At 63.6% G+C, this 19,188-nt stretch overlaps 2 protein-coding genes across 10 annotated transcripts; both read right to left on the minus strand.

The window, feature by feature from the left end:
- Nucleotides 1-42: 42 nt before the first annotated feature.
- Nucleotides 43-3,536, minus strand: NAPRT (nicotinate phosphoribosyltransferase). Of its 6 annotated transcripts, XM_026488922.4 has the most exons (13): nt 3,260-3,535; nt 2,915-3,042; nt 2,737-2,819; nt 2,349-2,479; nt 2,126-2,241; nt 1,667-1,863; nt 1,446-1,586; nt 1,054-1,138; nt 869-949; nt 675-777; nt 448-602; nt 237-344; nt 43-155 (listed from the first exon to the last, which is right to left on the minus strand). In XM_026488922.4, exons 1-13 carry the CDS (start codon nt 3,483-3,485, stop codon nt 93-95), a joined length of 1,617 nt encoding a protein of 538 aa, XP_026344707.1. In that variant the 5' UTR covers nt 3,486-3,535; the 3' UTR covers nt 43-92. The 6 variants fall into 6 exon arrangements, with proteins under 6 accessions (XP_026344707.1, XP_044236199.1, XP_048068615.1 ...); XM_044380264.3 differs by having other exon boundaries at nt 448-777; nt 2,954-3,042; XM_048212658.2 differs by lacking the exon at nt 1,667-1,863 and having other exon boundaries at nt 1,446-1,486.
- A 1,124-nt stretch (nt 3,537-4,660) lies between these two features.
- On the minus strand, nt 4,661-19,000 carry EEF1D (eukaryotic translation elongation factor 1 delta). 4 transcript variants are annotated; one of them, XM_026488919.2, is made up of 8 exons: nt 18,714-19,000; nt 9,530-9,653; nt 9,073-9,144; nt 5,810-5,909; nt 5,622-5,722; nt 5,232-5,450; nt 4,865-5,059; nt 4,661-4,757 (listed from the first exon to the last, which is right to left on the minus strand). In XM_026488919.2, the coding sequence occupies exons 2-8, from the start codon at nt 9,644-9,646 to the stop codon at nt 4,719-4,721; spliced, it is 843 nt and encodes a 280-aa protein (XP_026344704.1). In that variant the 5' UTR covers nt 9,647-9,653; nt 18,714-19,000; the 3' UTR covers nt 4,661-4,718. The 4 variants fall into 4 exon arrangements, with proteins under 4 accessions (XP_026344704.1, XP_026344705.1, XP_044236198.1 ...); XM_026488920.3 differs by having other exon boundaries at nt 9,530-9,650; nt 18,714-18,833; XM_044380263.2 differs by lacking the exon at nt 18,714-19,000 and adding an exon at nt 11,376-12,472 and having other exon boundaries at nt 9,530-9,650.
- Between the last annotated feature and the right edge of the window lie 188 nt (nt 19,001-19,188).

Below are 19,188 nucleotides of genomic sequence, written 5' to 3' on the forward strand. Positions count from 1 at the left end.
GTGAGTGGCAGGCTGGGTGAAGAAAGGACACATGACAAGTTGTGCAGGACAACGAGTGACTCATGTTGGTTTCAGGCAGCTCCAGCAGGTGCTCAGGAGGGTCCTCCCGCGCACAGTCTGTCCACCAGGGCCCGCAGCTTATCAGACAGCGCCACCTGTAGGAAGAAGAGAGGATGACGGGTGGCCACAGGGACGGCGGGTACTGGGGCGAGCGGACCAGGTGGGTGCGCACCTACCCGGTAGGGCGCAGGCTGCTCCAGCCGCTTGTGCTCCGGGCTCAGACGGCTTAGAGACAGCTGGGCGAAGGCTCTAGATTCGGCCAGAGATGGGAGGGGCTCACACAGCTGGGGGAAGAGGGAAGGCAGGGGCTGGGTCAGTGGTCAGGGTCGGGGCCAGGGCTCAACTCAGGTGGAGGTGCAGACTAAGGCAGTAGGTGGAGGCGGCTACCTGTCCCCGCCGGACACAGAGTCTCAGCAGGGGCTCCACATGGGCAGGCCTCACGGTACAGGCTTCCTGGGCCCCTCGAGGCCAGACCCTGAGTTCCTGGCCAGCCTGTGGCGGCGGCTCATCCACCAACTGCAGCACGTCCAACAGCGGAGACCCTGTGTGCGCCAAGAATAAAGCGGGGGGCCTGGGGACCTGAGAAGGACCACGGGGCGTAGGAGGGGCCTCACCATCAGCGCCCAGGAGCCGGAAAGCGGCCTTGCTCCCAGGCAGCGTCTGTTTCTCCGGGTCCTCGGTCAGCTTCATCCGTGGTTGACCCCCCACGGACACCAGCTGCAGAAACGTGTGTGGGGTTGCTGGACTCTTCTCCCCCAACCCATGATCCTTCTGGCCCACCCCGCTGGGTCCCAGATCCTATCCCTACCTTATAAACACAGCCCAGGGAAGGCTGGCGGGGACAGGTGACCACGTTGGTGCCAATGCCAATGACGTTGACCTCACTGCCCTGGACGAGGTCAGAGAAGGTGGGACTGAACTTAATGTCTGCAGGCCCAGGGCCATCTTAGCCCCCCTCTGGCCTGCCCCTGCCCCTGCCCTGCCCTGCCCCACCTCCTGGGCCAGCCGGGCCAGCTCCTCCTCGTTGATGTTGTTGCTGACGGTGATGGAGACCGATTCCAGCCAGGGTACCTGGAACCTGTGACGGGGGCAGTCCCTCAGATGTTTCCTAATGCACCCGGTCACTCTCCCTCCCCGGTTATGCATCCCCTCCCAACCTGACAATCTGCCTTCAGACACATGGGCCCTGGCCTTTTCCTTATGAGCCCCTGGGTGAACCCACCCCTGATTTTCCTGCCAAGGTCCCAATGTCTTTATTGCGGTAGCAACCACATCAGACCTCCTCACTTCAGGAGGGACAAACTGCTCTCTCCTCTGCCCCATCCCAACGTTCCTGCCCCCGGACAGGATCTTTCAGTGGACGTAACCCGTCCCAGGGGACTCACTGGGCCGAAATGGTCCTGAAAATCTTGCGGATCTCCTGGGCCTGCTGAAGCAAATCACCACTGTCCAATCTTACACCCACTGCTTGGTAGCCCAGCTCCCCCAGTGCCAGGGCTACTGCCAGAAAGTTAGGAAGACCGCTCCTGCCAGCAGGAACGAGAAGGGTCGGTGAGGGGCCACAGCTGCTCTGCAGAGCCCACCCAGGGGAGGACGCGGGCCTCACCTCTGCACACTGTAGGTGTCCAGCAGGCCCTGGAAGGCCCGGGGAAAAGCCAGGGCGTAGGCCACAAAGGCTGCCCGCTCCCCTCGGTGGGGTTCCTGCACCCCCAGTCCCAGATGGGCACACACGCGATCCAGCCATGCCTCCACACAAGCAGCCAAATCCACCCTGGGGCCCTGACTGGCAGCTGGAGCCAACATCTATGGAAAGGGGTCAGTGAAGGCTGGGCAGCCCTTAGTGCAGGCTGAGAACTGGCTAACCCCTGGCTGAGAGTCTGAGCAGGGGTAATGCCACCACTGCCAGCTTCCCAGCACAGCACTGGGGCTACCTGCCAGGGGGCTCCGGTGGGCCAAGCATAGCATCTGCCTGTGCAAAGCAGCAGCGGAACCATCCCTCCCCTGGGCAAGGACTGGCTTTGAGGACAGCCCGCTGGAGCGCAGCGGGGGAGTGAGGGGTACTGACCGGGTTGGGGGGCACCTCAGTGCCCAAAAAGGAAGTGATGAAAGAGTGAGCGAGGGTTCCAGCCACGGGCACGCCCCGCAGCTGTCCTGCGAGCACATTGCTGCTGCCATCGAAGCCTGCGACAGAGGGTCCGCAGGGTGTCAGGCAGGAATCAGGCGGGGCTGGAGGGCGTCTGGCAGGTGTCCTCCTACCCCGGCCCCTGCCTCCCACCTCCGGCTCTTACCGCCCAGGTAGCTGTAAGTAGAGGCTGTAAGACCTCCATCCGGGCCCTGGGCTCGCCGCAGCCCCATCTCCAACAGCCGCTTCTTCGGACCCGCTATCAGGCGAAGCCGCGCAGCGTTGGTGGCGATGAGGCTGTCCGGGACAAGGGAGTGGGGGACCCGCGTTGAGGGTCACGAAGTCACCGCGAACCCGGGCCCCCTTCGCGGCCCCCCAGAGTGGGAGCGGGAGGTCCCTGTCCAGGGCCCTGGGGCCCCGGGCTCCGCTTCCTGGGCGCAACCACGCCCCATCCCAAAGGCCCGCCCCCCGGAAGTCCCCGCTCGACGTCCGGGGGCCCAGCACCCCCGGGTCCGCCTCCAGGCCGGCGTGGTCCCACCTGGGCAGGGCCCCACCTGGCATAGCTGACGAGGCAGAGGAGGGGCGTCTCCAGCAGCTGCACCACCAGGAGCGGCCCGCACACCTGCAGCAAGGGCACCTGCGCGGGGGAGGGGGGACGGGGTAGCTGTTAGCTCGGAGCCGCCCGGGATGCTCGGGCCCACGCGCTCTGCCCCCAGCTCACCCCGCACTCACGCCGGGGAAGGCGAGGGAGCCCTCGGGCAGGGCCCGCACCGTCACATCGGAGCAGTCGAGGCCACGAAGGTGCTCGAAGAACGCGGGCTCCGTGTCGGGCGGCAGCACGGAGGCCAGAAACTGCACGTCTGGGGGTGACAGAAGGCCTCGTGGGCTGGTGCTAGCGCAGGCCGTGGAGGGTTCGGCGGGGCTGGGACCGTCGGGGGTCCTGGGAGGCTTGCTGGGGACTCTGGTCGGGCGGGGGTCTCGCCCGGGGCTCTTCAGGCGGGGGGTGGGGGAGGGAAAGACGCGTCTAGGTGGCAGGTGTCCAGCAGGGTCGCGGGGGCTGGACGGGGGGTGGGCTACCTGCGTCCCGCAGGCGGAAGGCGCGCAGGAAACGCACGCAGTCGCGCAGCCCGGCGGCCAGGGCGAAGGCGCCGCCGAACGGGCAGCCGCGGAAGAAGAGCTCGAACTCGGCCTGCTCCCGCGCCCGCCCCGCGCGCCAGTAGCCCAGCGCCATGGTGGCCTGGTAGAGGTCGGTGAGCAGCGGCCTGGCGGCCGCCAGCGCCTCCGGGTCCTGCTCCGCCGCCATTTCGCCCCCGCGCCGGGACTCCGGTCCGCGCCCTACCCCGCCCCGCCCACGGAGCGACGTCATTGGGGCCCCGCGCGGGGACTCCGGCCCGCCTCGCGAAGTCTGATTGGGGCCCCACGCACCCCCCCCCCCCCGCTCCGCCCCCGGACTCCGGCCCGCCTGACGCCGCGAAGTCTGACTGAGGCCCCGCCCCCCGCGTCCGGACTCCGGTCCGCCCCGCCCACCGGGCAGGCGGAGAGGGAAGGGGCAGCAGGTACACAGGGGACTCTAGAATCTGGTGGTGCCACACTACGGCTCAGGGACCAGTGTGGCGCTGACAGCAAGGGGGCACCCAGGCCCCCCACCATCAAGGGGAGCAATCCATTCTTGTGTTGCCCGGGCCCCTGAAGACACCAGTTCCGACCAGAAGTAACCACAGCCGGACCCTTTCTCCCAACTCAGAGAATGGCTGTCTCACCAGCCTCGCTGGCCAACAGTCCAGGGGACGAGCCACTAGTGCCAAGTACTGCCCGGACGGGACCGTGGGCACAACTCCACAGGGAGATTCGTCACGGGCCTGTCCAGGGCCCGGTCTCCAGTGAGTGAGCGGCAGGCCACAGAGCTGATGCGGGCAGCGCAGAGGGCTGGAGCAGCAGGGGCCGCGTCTAAGGGATCAGCCAGGCTTCCTGGACATAGTGGGAGGCCTGGCAGCATTTCACAGGTCACACGTCGGGGGCCCATGACTAGTCACAGCAGCAGAGCCAGGACAGCCACTGGAACCTTCCCTCCCTGGACACTTTTGCTCCCATGGGGTCAGCTCAGCAGGGAATGGAACCCAGATGGGGTGGAGTGGAGAGGCCGCCTGGGCCTCAGAGCGACCAGCAGCCCCGCAGGGGAGACCATGCGTGCTGTTTCTGGGTTTAGGAGTTTGAACTGGGTGTGCTACTTGTAACCAAGGGCTGAGTGACACCAGGTGGGCAGCCGGGGAGTAGGGTCACACAGCCACAAGAACCTGTGTGGAGACCAGGAAAGGGGAGGGTGGCATTGGCCTCTGGGGCCCCTGCTGGAGGAGCAGGACAGATGGGCCTGGCTGGGTCACTAATGAGAGGCAGGCCAAGTGTGAGGCCGGGAGCTGGGCAGTGCTGCTCGCTGAATGTGCCCACCCCTGGGCCCAGACGAGGACAGGAGCCAGAGAGTGCAATCTCGGTCTTTAATGGCTACAGGGCCTCACACACCCAGGCCCGGTGCCTGGGCTCAGATCTTGTTGAAAGCAGCAATGTCGACACTCTGCACCTGAGGAGGAAGGAGGTCAATGGTCACACGGGGCCCAGTTTCCCAAAGACCCACCCACTCTCGCCACCTGCCAGGCCAGGGGTTCATTTGGGGGCCTGGCCACTCACGTGCTCCTCGAACTTGGTGATCTCCTCCTCCAGCAGGTCGGTCCCCACCTTGTCGTCCTCTACCACACACTGGATCTGCAGCTTGAGGATGCCATAGCCCACGGGCACCAGCTTGGAGCCCCCCCAGGTCAGCCCGTCTAACTGGACGGATCGCACGCAGGCCTCCAGCTGGGCCATATCTGTCTCATCGTCCCACTGGGAGGTAAAGGGGTGGAGAGGCTGGGTCAGGAGCCTGCAGACCCCAGGGAGTGTCCCCTGCTTCCCCCAGAGCACAGCAGAGCAAACAGCTCTTACAGGGCCCGGAGCACAGTCTAGGCTGACGGCCCACGGCTCTACTGGGACATGGGGGCAGAGGCACCCCACTCACAGGCTTGACGTCCAGGAGGATGGAGGACTTGGCCACCAGCTCGGGCTTCCTCGCCTTCTTCTCCGCGTACTGCCTCAGCCGCTCCTCGCGCAGCCGCGCCGCCTCCTTGTCCTCCTCCTCATCACTGCCGAACAGGTCGATGGCATCATCCTCATCGTCCTCCGCGGCCGTGGCCGCCTTCCTGGCAGGGGGCTCCGCTTGGCGCATGGGGGACACGTGCTGCCATTGGGGAGGGAGGCTGAGGCCCGTGCCACCAGGGCCCCAGCTACGCACCCTAGCTAGGGGCCCCGAGGATGCCAGGCCCCAGTGGGGGGTAGGGGCCAGGAGCACCTTCTGCCGCCCGCCCCTAGTGCCCAAGAGGAGGGCCCCTGGTCTGAGAAAGGCACTCACCTGGGTCTGCGGGGCTGTGGCCCGGTGGGCGGGAGAGCTCTTCTCCAGTACACTCAGCCGCGCCTCCAGCCTGGACACAGCCTGCTGCAGATCTTGTACCACTGCCGGAGCCAAGGGGTGCTGGTCAGAGGGCGGGGGCCGTGGGGGACCAGGGTGGGGAATCCCAGCCGTTAGGCCCGAGGACTTACCACCTCGCAGGCTCTGATTCTCCACTTCCAGGCTGGCGATCCGGACGGCGAGCTCACTGTGATCTCCGCTGGGCCCGCCGGAGGCCCCAGGGCCAGAACTCTGTAAGGCAGGGGAAGGTGAGGATGTGGCACCCCAGCCTGCTCCCAGCCTGTTCACAGCCACTGAGCCTCAGAGCCCCAACACAGGTGAGAGACCTGCGGGACACTTGGAAGCGGCTCCTGTCAGCCCTGCTGGGTCCACCTGGGACATTCCAGCCCCGAGAGTGGGGAGGAGGCCCTGTGAACACGAACCCAAGCAAGAAACACAGGGCCCAGGGGAGCCATGGCATGCAGGTAGTGCAGAACTCACAGCCTGCCTGCTACTGCCCCTCGGGGTGGGAGGAAGCAGACCGCATACAGCCCTGGGGCAGCCTGGGCCACAGTGGGGCCAGGCAGCACTGCCTGGAACTGGACACAGGAGGGAAGAGGGTTCAGGGGCCAGTGAACAAAGGAGAAAGGAGCACCTTGCCTCCCCTACGTCATACACCTGACACCTGGCTCATGGAGCCGACCCTTGAAGGCTCTAGGTGACCCCGGGGCCTCACAGCTGCCTGCCAGCCTCCCTCGGGTTCCTCCCTGACCTGGAGCTCCTGTCATCTGACTCAGCAGGGAACCGCAGCTCAAGCCCGAGTTACAGCCCGGGGGCCTACACGCATATCCCAACAGAGTGGCTTGGGAGGACAGCGTGTACTCGGCCCTTTCGTGAGGACAAGCCCCATGGCCTCCTCCTCTGCCTGACACAACCCCAAATCACAGACAGGCTAAAGGCCCCCAGAAAGTCCAGGCTGACAGGCGCCGGCTCCCTGCTGGGGATCAGTGAGCAATGCAAGGCCGACACTATCTATCCAGAGACCCACTAGCTCCCACATCTGGCTCCTAGCAGGGCCGGCTAGAGGCGGACCGGACAGCATGGCGCTGGAGCAGGGGCACTAGCACCAGGGTGGGCTCTGCTCACAGCAACCCCCTCCCCTTCAGTTCAACCCCCTCGCCTCGCCAATGGAAAGCTGTGCTGGACTCGCCCAAGTCTTGGCTGCCACCACCTGGCACGTGGTCTTCTCTCCAGCACTCAGCTCCCAATGCCATTCTCATTAGCATTTCCCAACAGTTTCCGTCACACAGGGACGAAATCCCGACCACCCTCCTCCTGTTCTACCAGCCCGCACGCCCAGGCCCAGCGCCCATCTCAGCAAGCTCCCACCGCCTCCTCTCCTGGGGGCTCAGCACCTGTTGAGCAAATGCATCACGGCCCAGACGCAGGCTGGTGCCTCAAGCCTTTGCCCCAGTGACACCACTGAGTGGGGACTGCCTGCTGACAGGTCCCAAGGGTGCAAGCTCCAGGCAAGGCCCCACCTGCCACAAGGCCTAAGGAAGTGGTGGGCGGAGACAAGGGTGCTGGTGGCCACAGGGTTACCACCACTGGCCCCCCATGCCCCCAGGCCTCTCACTGAAGTCTACGCCCTGGGACGATCTCACCCACCCTGACTCTAACCCAAGCAAGGAACGAGGACATCAGGCAGTCTAGGGCCCCCAACCCCAGCCTGTGAGGCAGACCTAGGCTACCCTGTCTAGTCCTAGCCTGTGACAGTGGGCCACAGGGGACAGTGCCACCTTCCATCCCTCCAACCCTGCCCCTGGCACCACACACAATTCCCAGGAAGCTCTGGGTTCTAAAGTCCCAGTGGCTGCTGGGCTCTACTCCAACCCAAATCCAAGCCTGGAGCTGGGCCAGCAATGTCCTTCCTGGGTCCCTGTTAGTGGCTGAAGGACACGCCTCTCAAGTTCCTGCCACTGTCTCAGAACAGGACCTTATCTGGAGATGGGGGCTTTACGGTGGTAATCCAGTTATAATAAGGTCATTAGGATGTCCCTAATTCTGACTAGTGTCCTTATGGAAGGGAATTTGGACACAGACACCCGGAGGGAAAACAATGTGAAGACACAGGAGAACAAGGGCCACGCACGTGCCCAGGGGAGGGCTCAGAACCTGCCCACGCCTTGACCTTGGACTTTAGCTTCCAGACTGAGAAAATGAAGTGTGCTGTTTAAGCCCTTGATCTGGGGTGCTTTGTTACAGCAACCCCAGCAAACCAGCCCCCAAGTCCTAGCAGTCAACCCCCAAAACAGCCAGGGCAACCTGAGGGCCAGAGGAAGAGCTCCCGTGGCCTGGTTCGCTCCCCGACCCTGGCCTTCTGGGGGGCTGGAATCCCACACGCTGGCCCGCATGTGAGGCCAAGCATAAAGCAGGGCCCCCGAGGCAGAAAGCAGTGGCAACAGCCCCTGGGGTTTGTCGAGAACCGTCCTGCCTACGGCCCAGGAGCCAGAACGTCCAGACCAGCCGCGGCAGGCAAACTTGCCCACATATTAATCACCAAAGGCGATAAAACGATGACCTCAGATGGCAAGAGGATGAAGCCTTCTGCCCATAGGATGAAGTGGAGGCTCTGGAGACAGAGAAATGCTCCTGGGTTATCTGGGTGGGCCCCGTGTCAGCGAGAGGCAGAAGAGAAGGAAACGTGACGAAGCATGACACGGCTGGCCAGAAGCCAAAGGCCAAGGGATGCGGGCAGCTTCTTCGAGTTGGAAAAGGCAATGAAAGAGCGTCTTTCCTAAAGTCTCCAGAAGGAACACAACTCTGATGATGCTCAGCCTTCAAGGACAGGCTACCAGCTGTCCCAGAGGGAGGATCAGGTCCTGCCTGCAGCGCCAGGAAGGCAGAGCGGCAAGTCTGTCTCCTCCCAGGGACACACCTGCCCAGCCAGGCTGGGAACACAGCTGGACATGGCCCTGCCCTCCTCTCTCCATGCCATCTGGGACCTGGAAGCCGAACCGGGCTGCACGGCCCCTCTCTGGTCCTCAAATTCCATCACTGGGACCCCGCACAGCCTGTGAACCCATCTCTCTGGGGCGGTGGGGCCCAGGGAGCACGAGAAGGGACAGCAGATGGCGCCACTCGCACTCCTCCCCAAGCAGGGTGCAAAGCTGCAGCCAGGATGAGGGCAGGAAGGAGTCCCCGGAGACCGCCAGCAAGCAGGCAAGAGGCACAGCAGGAAGGCTTCTGTGGTGGTGGGAGTCTGGGTTCCTGTCCCAGTAGGAACACGGCGCTGTGCGCCTCGCCCTAATTTTGCTCCAAGGCCCCAAACGCTCAGCAGCAGGACCGGGGGCCAAGTCCAACGCGCCGTTCAGCACGAGGGCATCAGTGCCAGTGCGAGCCGGCGGGTACTCACCCCGGCCAGGGATTTCTGGATGTTCTCTCTGGCTCTCGCAATGTCTCGGAGAATCACACTGGCGCCGTTCTCCTGCAGACAGGGCACAAGGAACCAGGCTTTTGTTTTCATTAAAACAATTTTAATTAAAAAAGAGAGAAACCCTTCTACGGAGGCCAAGCGAGAGCTGCGCAGAGTGAAAGCTCAGCGGCACGGTGAGGGGCGCAAGGTGCTAGAGTCTGCCAGAGTCTAGCTGCCGTGACGACAGGGCCTGAGATACCATCCTGATGGGCACCTGACATGGTGGAGATGAAGTGTCTATCCTGTGCCAGCGCACGAGCAGATCTAGAACCCTGGGAGCCTCCAGGGCCACACCTCCCAAGACCCCACCAGCAGCACCTGGAGCAGCGCCACCTGGGCCGAGCAGCCTCTGCCCTCCGTGGGGCACCATCCCCCAGTGCGCCGAGTACATCCCTACCTGGCGCGAGGAGCCGGCCACAGGCCCGTTCATCTGCTCGTAGAATCTTCTTTCTGCATCATCATATTTGAACTTGTCAAACCAGATCTTCTCATGCACTAGGAAGTTTGTAGCCATTTTCCTGCTGGGAAGGAGAGACAGACTAAGACAGTCTGCTGGAAGGAAAGGGTGTATCCCCAAAGGCCCCAGGCCTGGCCTGCACGAGCACCCCACCAACAGCCCAGATACAGGGTACAGGGTGACCAGGGGTCCAGGGTAGAGCACGGGTGGTCTTGGCATGGCTGAACCCAGTCTGTAACCAGCACCCCCTCCAAACACACACCATCCCTGCTCCCACCCCTTTGCTTCTCAGGTTGGCAGTTCCCAGGCTTGTCCCCATGACCAGTGGCTCTCAAACTGGGGTGAGGAACTTCTGGGGGTCCCCAAGGTCCTTCCTTTCCAACCACGCATCTGTGCAAGGCTCAATTTATGTCCATCAAATTCACACCAACAGACTGAATGCAGAATCAAGTGTGAGAAGCCAGCTCCCTCCTGTTAAGCAAGACGCTAGAGATCTGCAGAGAATGTCGCACGAGCCACTGAACCGTTGTTAACGGGAAAACCGTCGCTCGTAAGAACGAGTCATTAACAGTAACAAGTAAACTTATTTTTCAATGAATAAAGTACTTACAGCATTTGTTTTCAGTGCCAACGTGCTAACAGTGCTAACACCAAAATCTACAGATACGAGAAAAGCTCTGTGGGGTCCAGAGGCCACTGAGCTTGAGAGCTACTGCTCTCCACCAGAAGCCACACTAGGCCTGCCGGCTGCCCTCTCCACGAAGGACGGCCCCTCCTGTTCCCGACCCAGGGCCACAGAAATGGACCTGATGTCACCAATTCTCTGTGCCGAGGGCCCCAAGCTATCACTGGACCTCACCAAGTGTGCCCTTGGTGACGGAAAGGGGGTTCGGTCCCATGACTCTCCTCCACCCACCCCTGTACCCCCATCAGGAGGAGCCAGGCCACTGCGGACAGTTTCAGCTCCATGCCCCCCCAACGCTGCCGGATGGGGACACTCCTGCACAAGGGGTCCCACACCAAGGTCTGGATTCTGTCAGACCGGCAAATCCAACCCCACCGGGGAGGTGCGAGGCTACCGATGGGCACGAGGCGCCAGGGTGGCGCGGCTTCCCTGAGGTCCGGCCTGCACAGCCACCCACACCCCAGGCCCTCCCGCGGCTGCACATGCAATGTTCCCCCGCAGCCGGCCATCTCTGCCGGGCCGCCCGCCTCTACCCCTGCCCTTCTCCAGGCCCTGGCGCCCACACACCACTGCTGGGGCCGCACGGAATCATCCTGGGGCAAGCCCTCGGTCCCCAGGCTGAAAGCAAGTAAGCCTCGTCCAGGGGTCTCCTTCAGACACAGGTTGCTCAGTGGACAGCATGCTGGTGTCCCAGGGACACTCACCTCACCTCAGAGCTGGTTCCACACGAGGGAGGCAGGGGGGACATGCCGGCTCCCACGTCTTCCCCAGTGGGGCTTGGGCCAGGAGCCTTCGACACTTCCCCTGCTCTGGCCTGTGACAGCCAGAGGGGACTCTGGGCGCTGACCGGTCAAGGGGAAACCCTACACAAGGCAGACTCGGCCCTGTGCTAACCCCTCCCGCCCCCAATAGTCCCAAACCTTGGGAGGTTTTCGCTGCGCTAACCCAGAACTACCTCTGCCCAACCCACTCCTGTATCCAACTGAGCCGGGTCCAGGGTGTCGGGGAGAGCTGCGCCGGGGCAGGGGTGGGGAGAAGAGCAGGCAGGGCCCCAGCCCAGGGAAGCCCAGGCCAGGAACCCGCACGGCATGTTTCTCCTACTTGGGTCTCAGGCTGGACACGGACGGGCCAGACCGGGCACTGGGTCGGTGAGCCAGGGAAGCGGCTTCGAGGCGCCAGGCCATGCGGAGGGCCTCAGCAGCATGGTGGCGGCACTCCGCGCTGTCATAGGTGGGCTTGCTGAGCCAGGGGGCCTCGGCATCCTTGTGCAGGAAGTACCAGTAGGGCAGGGCAGAGGAGGCCTCCCCGTCAACCCGCCGAGGCCCGACCCGCTTGCTTCCCACGGCGTTTCGGCCCCGCCGGTCTCTGCGGCCCCGCCTGGCCCCCTCAGCCTGGCCCACTCGCTCCTGCAGGCGCACCTTCCCGGGGGGGTGGCCGTCGAACATGGCCTCGTAGAAGCCCCTCTCCGCTGCGTCGTACTGGGGCTTCTCCAGCCACACCTCCTGCACCAGAGCCTGCAGGTTGCCCAGTGGGGACTGGCTGTGGGCCGGGGGGCTGGGCTGGCGGGGGAGCACCAGGTCAGGGGCAGCTGCCTGCTGGCCCGTGTCAGACGCCCCTTGCCTGCCGCTCCCCTCGGCGGCCAACAGCAAGGCCTGAGACCACTCCACGAATGCCCGCTCGGCCTGGTCGAAGGAAGACTTGTTGACCCAGATGCCCCAGGTCACGTGGTGGCAGGCCACCTGGCTTCCGTGGGTGCAGGGACCCCGCGGGGCCGCTGGCTGGGCTGCCTGGGCTTCCTGGGCAGCCGCATCTGCCAGCCTCTGGCGGTAGGAACTCTCCGCCTGGTCAAACGCCGGCTTATCCAGCCACACGTGGTCGGCTGAGAGGCCCACAAGGGCCAGGTCCGCCTGGCCGAGCCGGCTCTTCGGGGAGCACTTCCTCTTCTTCTGCACAGACTTCTTCCCGTCGTGGCTCTTCCCGGGGTCACTCGTGCCGCTGCTGCCGGGGCCGTCTGCCTCCTCGGCATCCTGGGCCTCCTCCTGCCCTGGCCCATTCACAGCTGGCCCCTCAGCCAGGAGCTGCTGGGTGGCGGCAGCTTGTGTGGCCTCCTGCTCGTAGAAATGCCGCTCGGCTTCGCCATACTTCTGCTTGTCCTCCCAGACAGTCTCCAGGGCACAGGAGGCTTTCCCGCTCCTCATCTTCCGAGCAGCGTTAAAAAGCAAGCACAAGAGGGCAGTTGCAACACAGCAGGCCACGGGAGGATGGCGCCCCCACCCCCCCCAGCCTGACTTTGGGGCTGGCTGGGCCGGGCGTGCTCCCCAATGGGGGTGCCATGTGGTAACAAGCAAGGACCTAGACTCAAGTCCACGGGGAACTCGGTAAAGCAAACAACGATTACGTGTGTGTGTGTGTGTGTGTGTGTTCTTCTAACTGTAAAACTAATCTCAGGCACCCAGGCTCTGCAAAGGGGTCTAGCCAACACGGTCTGCGAACTTCAGCCGCAGACGCCTTCTCTCACGGAACCGCCGCAGAGAGCTGCTCAGTTCACACGACGTCTACCAAAAACAGATTGCACTTAGAATGAATGTGTTCCGTGAGACGTCTGAAGACGTTCGTGCTGAGACGTTATTCGTTGCTCATCTAATGTCCTACCTGACGTGCTCCGATTCTGCTACATTTGGCCCCCTTGCCTGTGGCCCTGCTGCTTCCATTTTCCGGAAGCAGACTTGGCGGTCTCTGAGGGTGGCCCACCTGCCCCGTGGCAGCACACACCCGCCACCGGCCACACCACCGTCCAAAGCAGCATGCTCCAAGGGGAGCTGCCAAGGGTCTCAGGCAAGGGACAGCCTCTCGGGGGGGCAGTGGGGGGCAGAGGGTGGAGGGCCGGCCCCTGCAGGGCCACACTGGGGAAGACACCTGGCTCCCTGGTCAGTGGCAGCCACCTCTGCACTGGAGGCCATCAGCTCACAGCTCTGGCTGCACCTACAGCTAGAGGAGGCCCCCCAAGGGTGTTAGGATGCCCTTCCCTCCTTTCAGTGCCATTTGACCCAGGATGGTGGAAGAAGGCAAGTCAGGGGCTCTGGGTCCCATCTGCTACAGTGGACAAGCCCTTGCCCCCGAAGCCTCAGCTTCTCTCCTACAGGCGGTGTTCCCTCCAGTCTGGAGACCACAGTCACCTGACCCGAGGGGTCAGGGCCACTGCCACCACCACAGCCTCTGGCCGGGAGCAGCTCAAGCCCAGAAAGGCCCAGAAACCAGTCTCTTAGGGCCTACCCAGTGGTCTGAGCTCACACTCAGCTGGCTCCTAGAGGAAGGGCTCTAAGTGGCACAGAGATTCCTTCCAGCCACAGATCTGACTCCAGGCCCTGCTCCCCCAAAGCAGAGGTGTCCACACCAACTGACCAACACCCAGGAGCTGACTTGCCAGGTGGCGGAGCAGCATTCCCTCAGGTCATCCCTGCTGTCCCCTGCTTCTGTGGGGTCACGCAGGGCACCCACCTGCTGGGTCCTCAACTCCAGGAGACAGGTCTCCACAGGGAGGACAGCAAACCTTTCCCACCACCTGTAGCAGGATCAAAATCCCTTTCCTAACACCCCCAAACAAAACTGAAACCTGGTTCTCATTAGCCAGTGGGACATGTCAGCTGTCTAAGCCCCACACCTACCAGGATTTGGGGGAAGAGTCTCCCCTGCACTGTGAAGGGACATACTGGGGGTCTCCAATGGCACATGCCACAGGACAGAAGCCCCAGGCTGGGAGAGAGCCCTGGGCCACTCCCTTGTGTCTTCCTCCCCAGGCCAGCAACAGTACTTACCAAGGCCAGGCTGGCAGCAGAGGCAGTGGTGGGAGGTGGGAGCGTGTGCCCAGGAGGCAAGGCATTGTGACATCACCCACTGTCCCTGAGGGGACGGCAGGCCAATCGGGCAGGGCTTGTCTGCCCTTCAGTCTTTCTGGCACCAAGCCCCTGCCAGACCCTCACCAGAACAGCCCAGGGCTGGGCTGGTTAGGCCCCTTCAGTTGCACCCACTAACCTGACCCCACAGTGTTGAAGCCCTGCCAGACCCTATTGGCCTAAGTGCTGTCCTTGTGTTCCGACATGATACCAGGCTCTGCTCAGAGCTCTGGGGCCACAGCTCGGGGAGGGGAAACTACTTGTTAGGACATCTCGGGAGAGTGAGGAATGTCGCCTGTACCAGGGGCTAGCTGGGGTGCAGCTCCGCGCTCTGCCCGGAGGCGGAAACTGGCTTAGTCCAGGGAAGCACCGGGATGCCCACCCCCGCCGCTGCCCTACTCCACAGGATCAGAGCGGACTACAGCAAATCCAGCACCTCTGTGCTGGAGACAAGGAAACGGACACAGCCCCGCATGCTGTGACAAGTGGACTAGGGGCTCCCTGGCTGAGGCAAAGGGGACGCCGCGGCAGGAACAGTTGGGTACTTACTTTCACTCCGGTCTCCTAGGACGGCATGAAGAGAAAGCAGCAAGGTTAGAGGCAGTCAGAAAGGGCAGCACAAGCAGGCTGGAAGGCCTTTGCAGAAGGTGCTTGGGAAGGTGGCCTGGAGGAGAGTGGTGGGGCCAGCCGAGGGTCAGCACCCACAGACCCACGGCCAAAACCCCAGAAGGCGACGGAGTCTGCCCCTACCCACTCGGGGCGGCACTGCTCCGCCGACACCTGAAACGAGCGGCTCCTAGGGTTGCCGTTATCTGAGCCCAGGCAGGCCCTGGGGGACACCACCCGAGCACCCTCTCCCCTGTTCCGACCTGGGGAGCGGTCAGCCAGCACCCCAGTGACCCCCTGGAGCTATACAGGGGATCCCTGCCCAGCCCCGCCGTCATGCCGCCCCTAAGTCCAGGCTACCGGACAAGGCACAAGACAACCACGACCGGTCCACAGGCCTCAGAGGCCACCGAGCCCCAGTGCCCACGCTGGAACAGGGCACCGCCATCACAGCAGGCTTGGACAAAGACAGTCTTCCAGGTGCGCATACAAGCACAGGGCTTTAGCCCGGCCACAGATGGGAAAACAGACCAGAAACACCATGGGCCCCAACCCAAATCCAACAACGGGGCAGCGCAGGAGCTGAAGCAGCCGACATGGACCTGCCCGCCCTGCCCCAGAACCGCCCAGCGGTTCAGTCACCAGAGCCCTGGAGATGGGCCTCCTTTCCCCAATAGGAACTCGGCCTCACATGCGGAAGCACGACAGCACCAGTATCAGGTCACTGACAGACGGGGACATCCATGGGAGCCTCAGGGGGCGAGGCAGACACAAGGACAGGCAGCTGCCCACAGAAGCACACGAAAACTCCTGGGCAGGCTACCTGCACACAGGGCGGTGAGCCACTCCTGCTAGCAGTGTCACTCGGAGCTAGTGAAGCCAATATTGGGACCAACTACACCCACAGGGACACGGGAGGACCAGGCAGCAGGAGGCTCCTGGCTCCCCCTGCCCAGCCACTGCATCTCCCAGGACAGCTGGCAGAGGACTCCACTCCCCCCATCGCAGATACAAGAGCCCACCTCTATTGCCCTGATGTCCCTCGTCTCTGAGAGCTCCCACGTTCCATGAAGAGCTGCTGAACTCAAAACCCATCTCTTCTAGGAGAAAAGCAAGTTTGGGTTTGAATGATCCCCTTAGAGAACACAAAGGTGCAAGCCCCCAGCCATACAGCGGGGACCCCATGCTGCCAGAGGGGCAGGTGGACCCTCCTCTCCTACCACCTCTCCAGACGGCACAGCAAAGGCTAGCCAGTAGCAGAGTGAGACAGGAGGAAAACTTGAGAACACCAGAGTGAAGACCCAGAAGGAAAGGGGCTCAGGGGTCCCTACACTCTGCTCCTGAAAGCGGACTGGACTGCCAGCTGCCAGGCTCTACCTGCTTGCTCACCTGCACGGCAATAAAGCCCGGCTGCTCACCACTAAGACCCTGCCCTAATGCCTCGGGCACACCTAGACCTCTCCCGTAAGAGGGGGCACAGTCCCTCTGAGCTGCCCAGGGTTCCCGAGGGCCCAACATTTGGGAGGCCCTAGAGGGATCACGCCCCATCTAGCCACTGGGGACTGCGGAAAAGGCAGCCAATGCAGCAGAGTTGGTCCCGGCTACAGGCGGCCCCTCTGCGACCATCCCACCCTAGCACCGTCTGCGTTCACAACTGCATGGAAGTGAATACGTGCTCCGAAGTGCAGGCAGAGCTCTTCTCAGAGCCAGGAGGGGAACCTGGCAGCAGCCGCCCCCCAAAGGACACTCCTGGCTGGAGGACCTTGAAGGAAGGGGAGGATGTGGCCTGCCACAACACAACTGTGCCCACCCAGGTGCCAGACACCTGTAAGTCTCTACGAGCCTGGGTGAATGGGGACGGTTTCTGGGAAGGGCTGGCCCCTCCCAGGCTCTGCCCTCCACACCACTTTCCCATCCTCTGGATACCACCCCACCAGTCACACACACGGAGGAGCTCCCCAACTGTCCAGCCAGGGGTCAAAGAGCTCCACCCACCTTCCAGGGAAGTGGGAACCGACACGAGGTGTATGGGGAAGGGAGGGCACTGCATGCCAGCTGCATCTCCACTGGGCCCCCCGAGTCAGACCAGCGCTTCACAACAGAGCTTTCCGTGGTCCCTTCCGTGTCTGAGGGAGTGACGAGCTCTTGGCACGTCTGAGTCAACACGGACAGCCGCACAGGGGTCGCTGCCCAGGACAGCGCCGCTCCACACAAACGCTAGCTGTGCGAGGCACGGGTGCCACCTGCCTTTTGCAGGGGGGAGCACCAAGCCCCACTTAGAAATGTCAACCTGTCCTGTTGGCAGAAAGGGGGCCCCTATGCCGTCAGATTCAGGGCTCCCACTGCAGCTGCCCGCATCACCCCAGGCAGGCACGACAATGCCGCAGCCTGTCCGTTCCATTCTGTCCTAGCTGCCAGAGCCCAGTCTAAGCTAACCATCCTGGTCCCTGTGTCCCTCCCTCGGGGTGATCCCAGTACCACACATGCTTCCCCAACCTGTCTGCGCACACTTGAGTCCTCGTGTGTGGGTCCCCAGGCCTCACACACAGCTGGAGGACTGGAGTGGGGAAGGGAAGCCCGAGTCAGTGAGGGGAAGAGCTGGGGACCCGAGTCTTACTGCACATCAACACCACGTGACCACCCACTTTGAGCACAGGACGGGGCTCAACACACACCCGCACCAGCATCTCTGCGGCCCTGAAACACACCACTGCATCAGACACCGGAGAAGTTTTTGGTTAATCTTTAAAAAGAAAAAAAAAATCACCTTCAAGAAAACCGCTTTCACAAAAACGTTAGTCAAGCACATTTGCCCACCTGTGCTGAACCCTGGTAGCCTCACCCGGCTCCCCAGGGGCAACGCTGAGGAGATGGCCCTGCACCAAATCCTCAGGACGGCAGCTGTCTCTGGCCCATCAAGGGCTGTCCCCAGGCCATGAACCCCACAGCAAGCCCCACTCCAGACGAAGGAAAGGCCGGCCCGGAGGGCACTCCCCAGGACTGGCAGGAGGCCCAGAACAGTGACTGTCCTACAGCGGTGACCGGTTTGTGTGCCAGTCACTCCGCAGGACGATGCTGTCCACGGGGCTGGGCACAGGTTCAAGATCAGATCCCATCTGAACCAGCCCACTTACAGGCTCAGAGTACCCAGGAAAGGTTGGGGTGTCAGCGCTGCTCCAGTGGACGCCTCCTAAGGCATGTCCTTCCCAGCCGAAGGCCAAGCCCACTTCCTCTGGGGAGGCACATGCCAGGGTCAATTTAAGAAGTGCTCCTCCCTCGGGCAGGGACTCCCCCCCCCCCCCCGAGTTTAGCCAAAGATTTCTCTTGCTCCGGTGTGGCCCTTCCTTCTGGGAACCCTGACATTCACTCTCCACCCCACACCACCCCCTTGGCTCCAGGAGGATCCTTTCCCTCTTCCTTCACAGTGCCCCTGTCTCGGGGAGAAATCACCCACACCCCGTCAGAGGCTGACTTCCACGGAGCCTCCTGCCAAGGCCACCTTATCCAAACCATGACTCCCGGGCACTCAGAGAACCCTGCGAGTTCCTTTTGAGTCATTCAGCAGACACGTCCTTGCTCTTTCCCGCGTCCACGAACCGTCAGGGTTCCACGAGGGTTGGGCCGGAGCCTGTCCCCCAGTACCGGCGCGCAGCAGGTACCCAACAACGCGTGCCGGACCAAGGAAGAGCCCCTGGACCCCCGGCCGCCGCCCTCCCGCCGGGGGCTGCGGCAGGGCCCGGCCGGCCACGTGGCCCGCGCACCCCGCCCCTCTGCGCCCGCAGCACTCGGCCCCCCGCCCCGACGCCCGCACGCTAGCCGCACTGACGGCCCGGGCCCGGACGCCGCAGAGCCGCGGGCGCACCCCGGGCGCCCGCCGCCCCGGCCCTTGGGGGCCTCCGCGGCGCGTGCGGCTCCTGTGGGCGCAGGCTGCGGTACTCACGCCTGCCAAGGACGCGGCGACCAAGGAGAAGGTCTCGTGGCGCGGGACGGCCGGGAAAAGGAAGAAGGGGCCAGGCCGCGCACGGGAAATGAAGCAGCGAGATGTACCACGCGCCGCGGAGCGCGCACGCAGGGGAGGCGGCGCCCGCACACGGCCCGCCTCGCCGCCAGAGCCCTCCGCGCCACTCTACGCTCCCCGCGGCCGGAAAAACGGAAGGCAGTGGGAGACCACCACGGGGCTCGCTGCGTCCCCGTGGAGCCGGAGCGGACAGCCGGCACCGGGACCGCAGCTCGCCCGCCCCCCTCCGCTGCCGGCGCAGTGGGCTCGTCGGGCCGGGGCGGGGCGGAAGAGCCCGCACGCGCCGGAGGACGCGCGGCGCGCGGGGCGGGGCCGGGCGGCGCGCGGGGCGGGGCGGGGCCGGGCGGTGCGCGGGGCGGGGTCGGGTGTCGGGGTCTGCGCGCCTGCGTCCCCAGAG

This window comes from Ursus arctos, unplaced genomic scaffold (assembly GCF_023065955.2).
Source record: "Ursus arctos isolate Adak ecotype North America unplaced genomic scaffold, UrsArc2.0 scaffold_6, whole genome shotgun sequence".
Lineage (NCBI taxonomy): Eukaryota > Metazoa > Chordata > Mammalia > Carnivora > Ursidae > Ursus > Ursus arctos.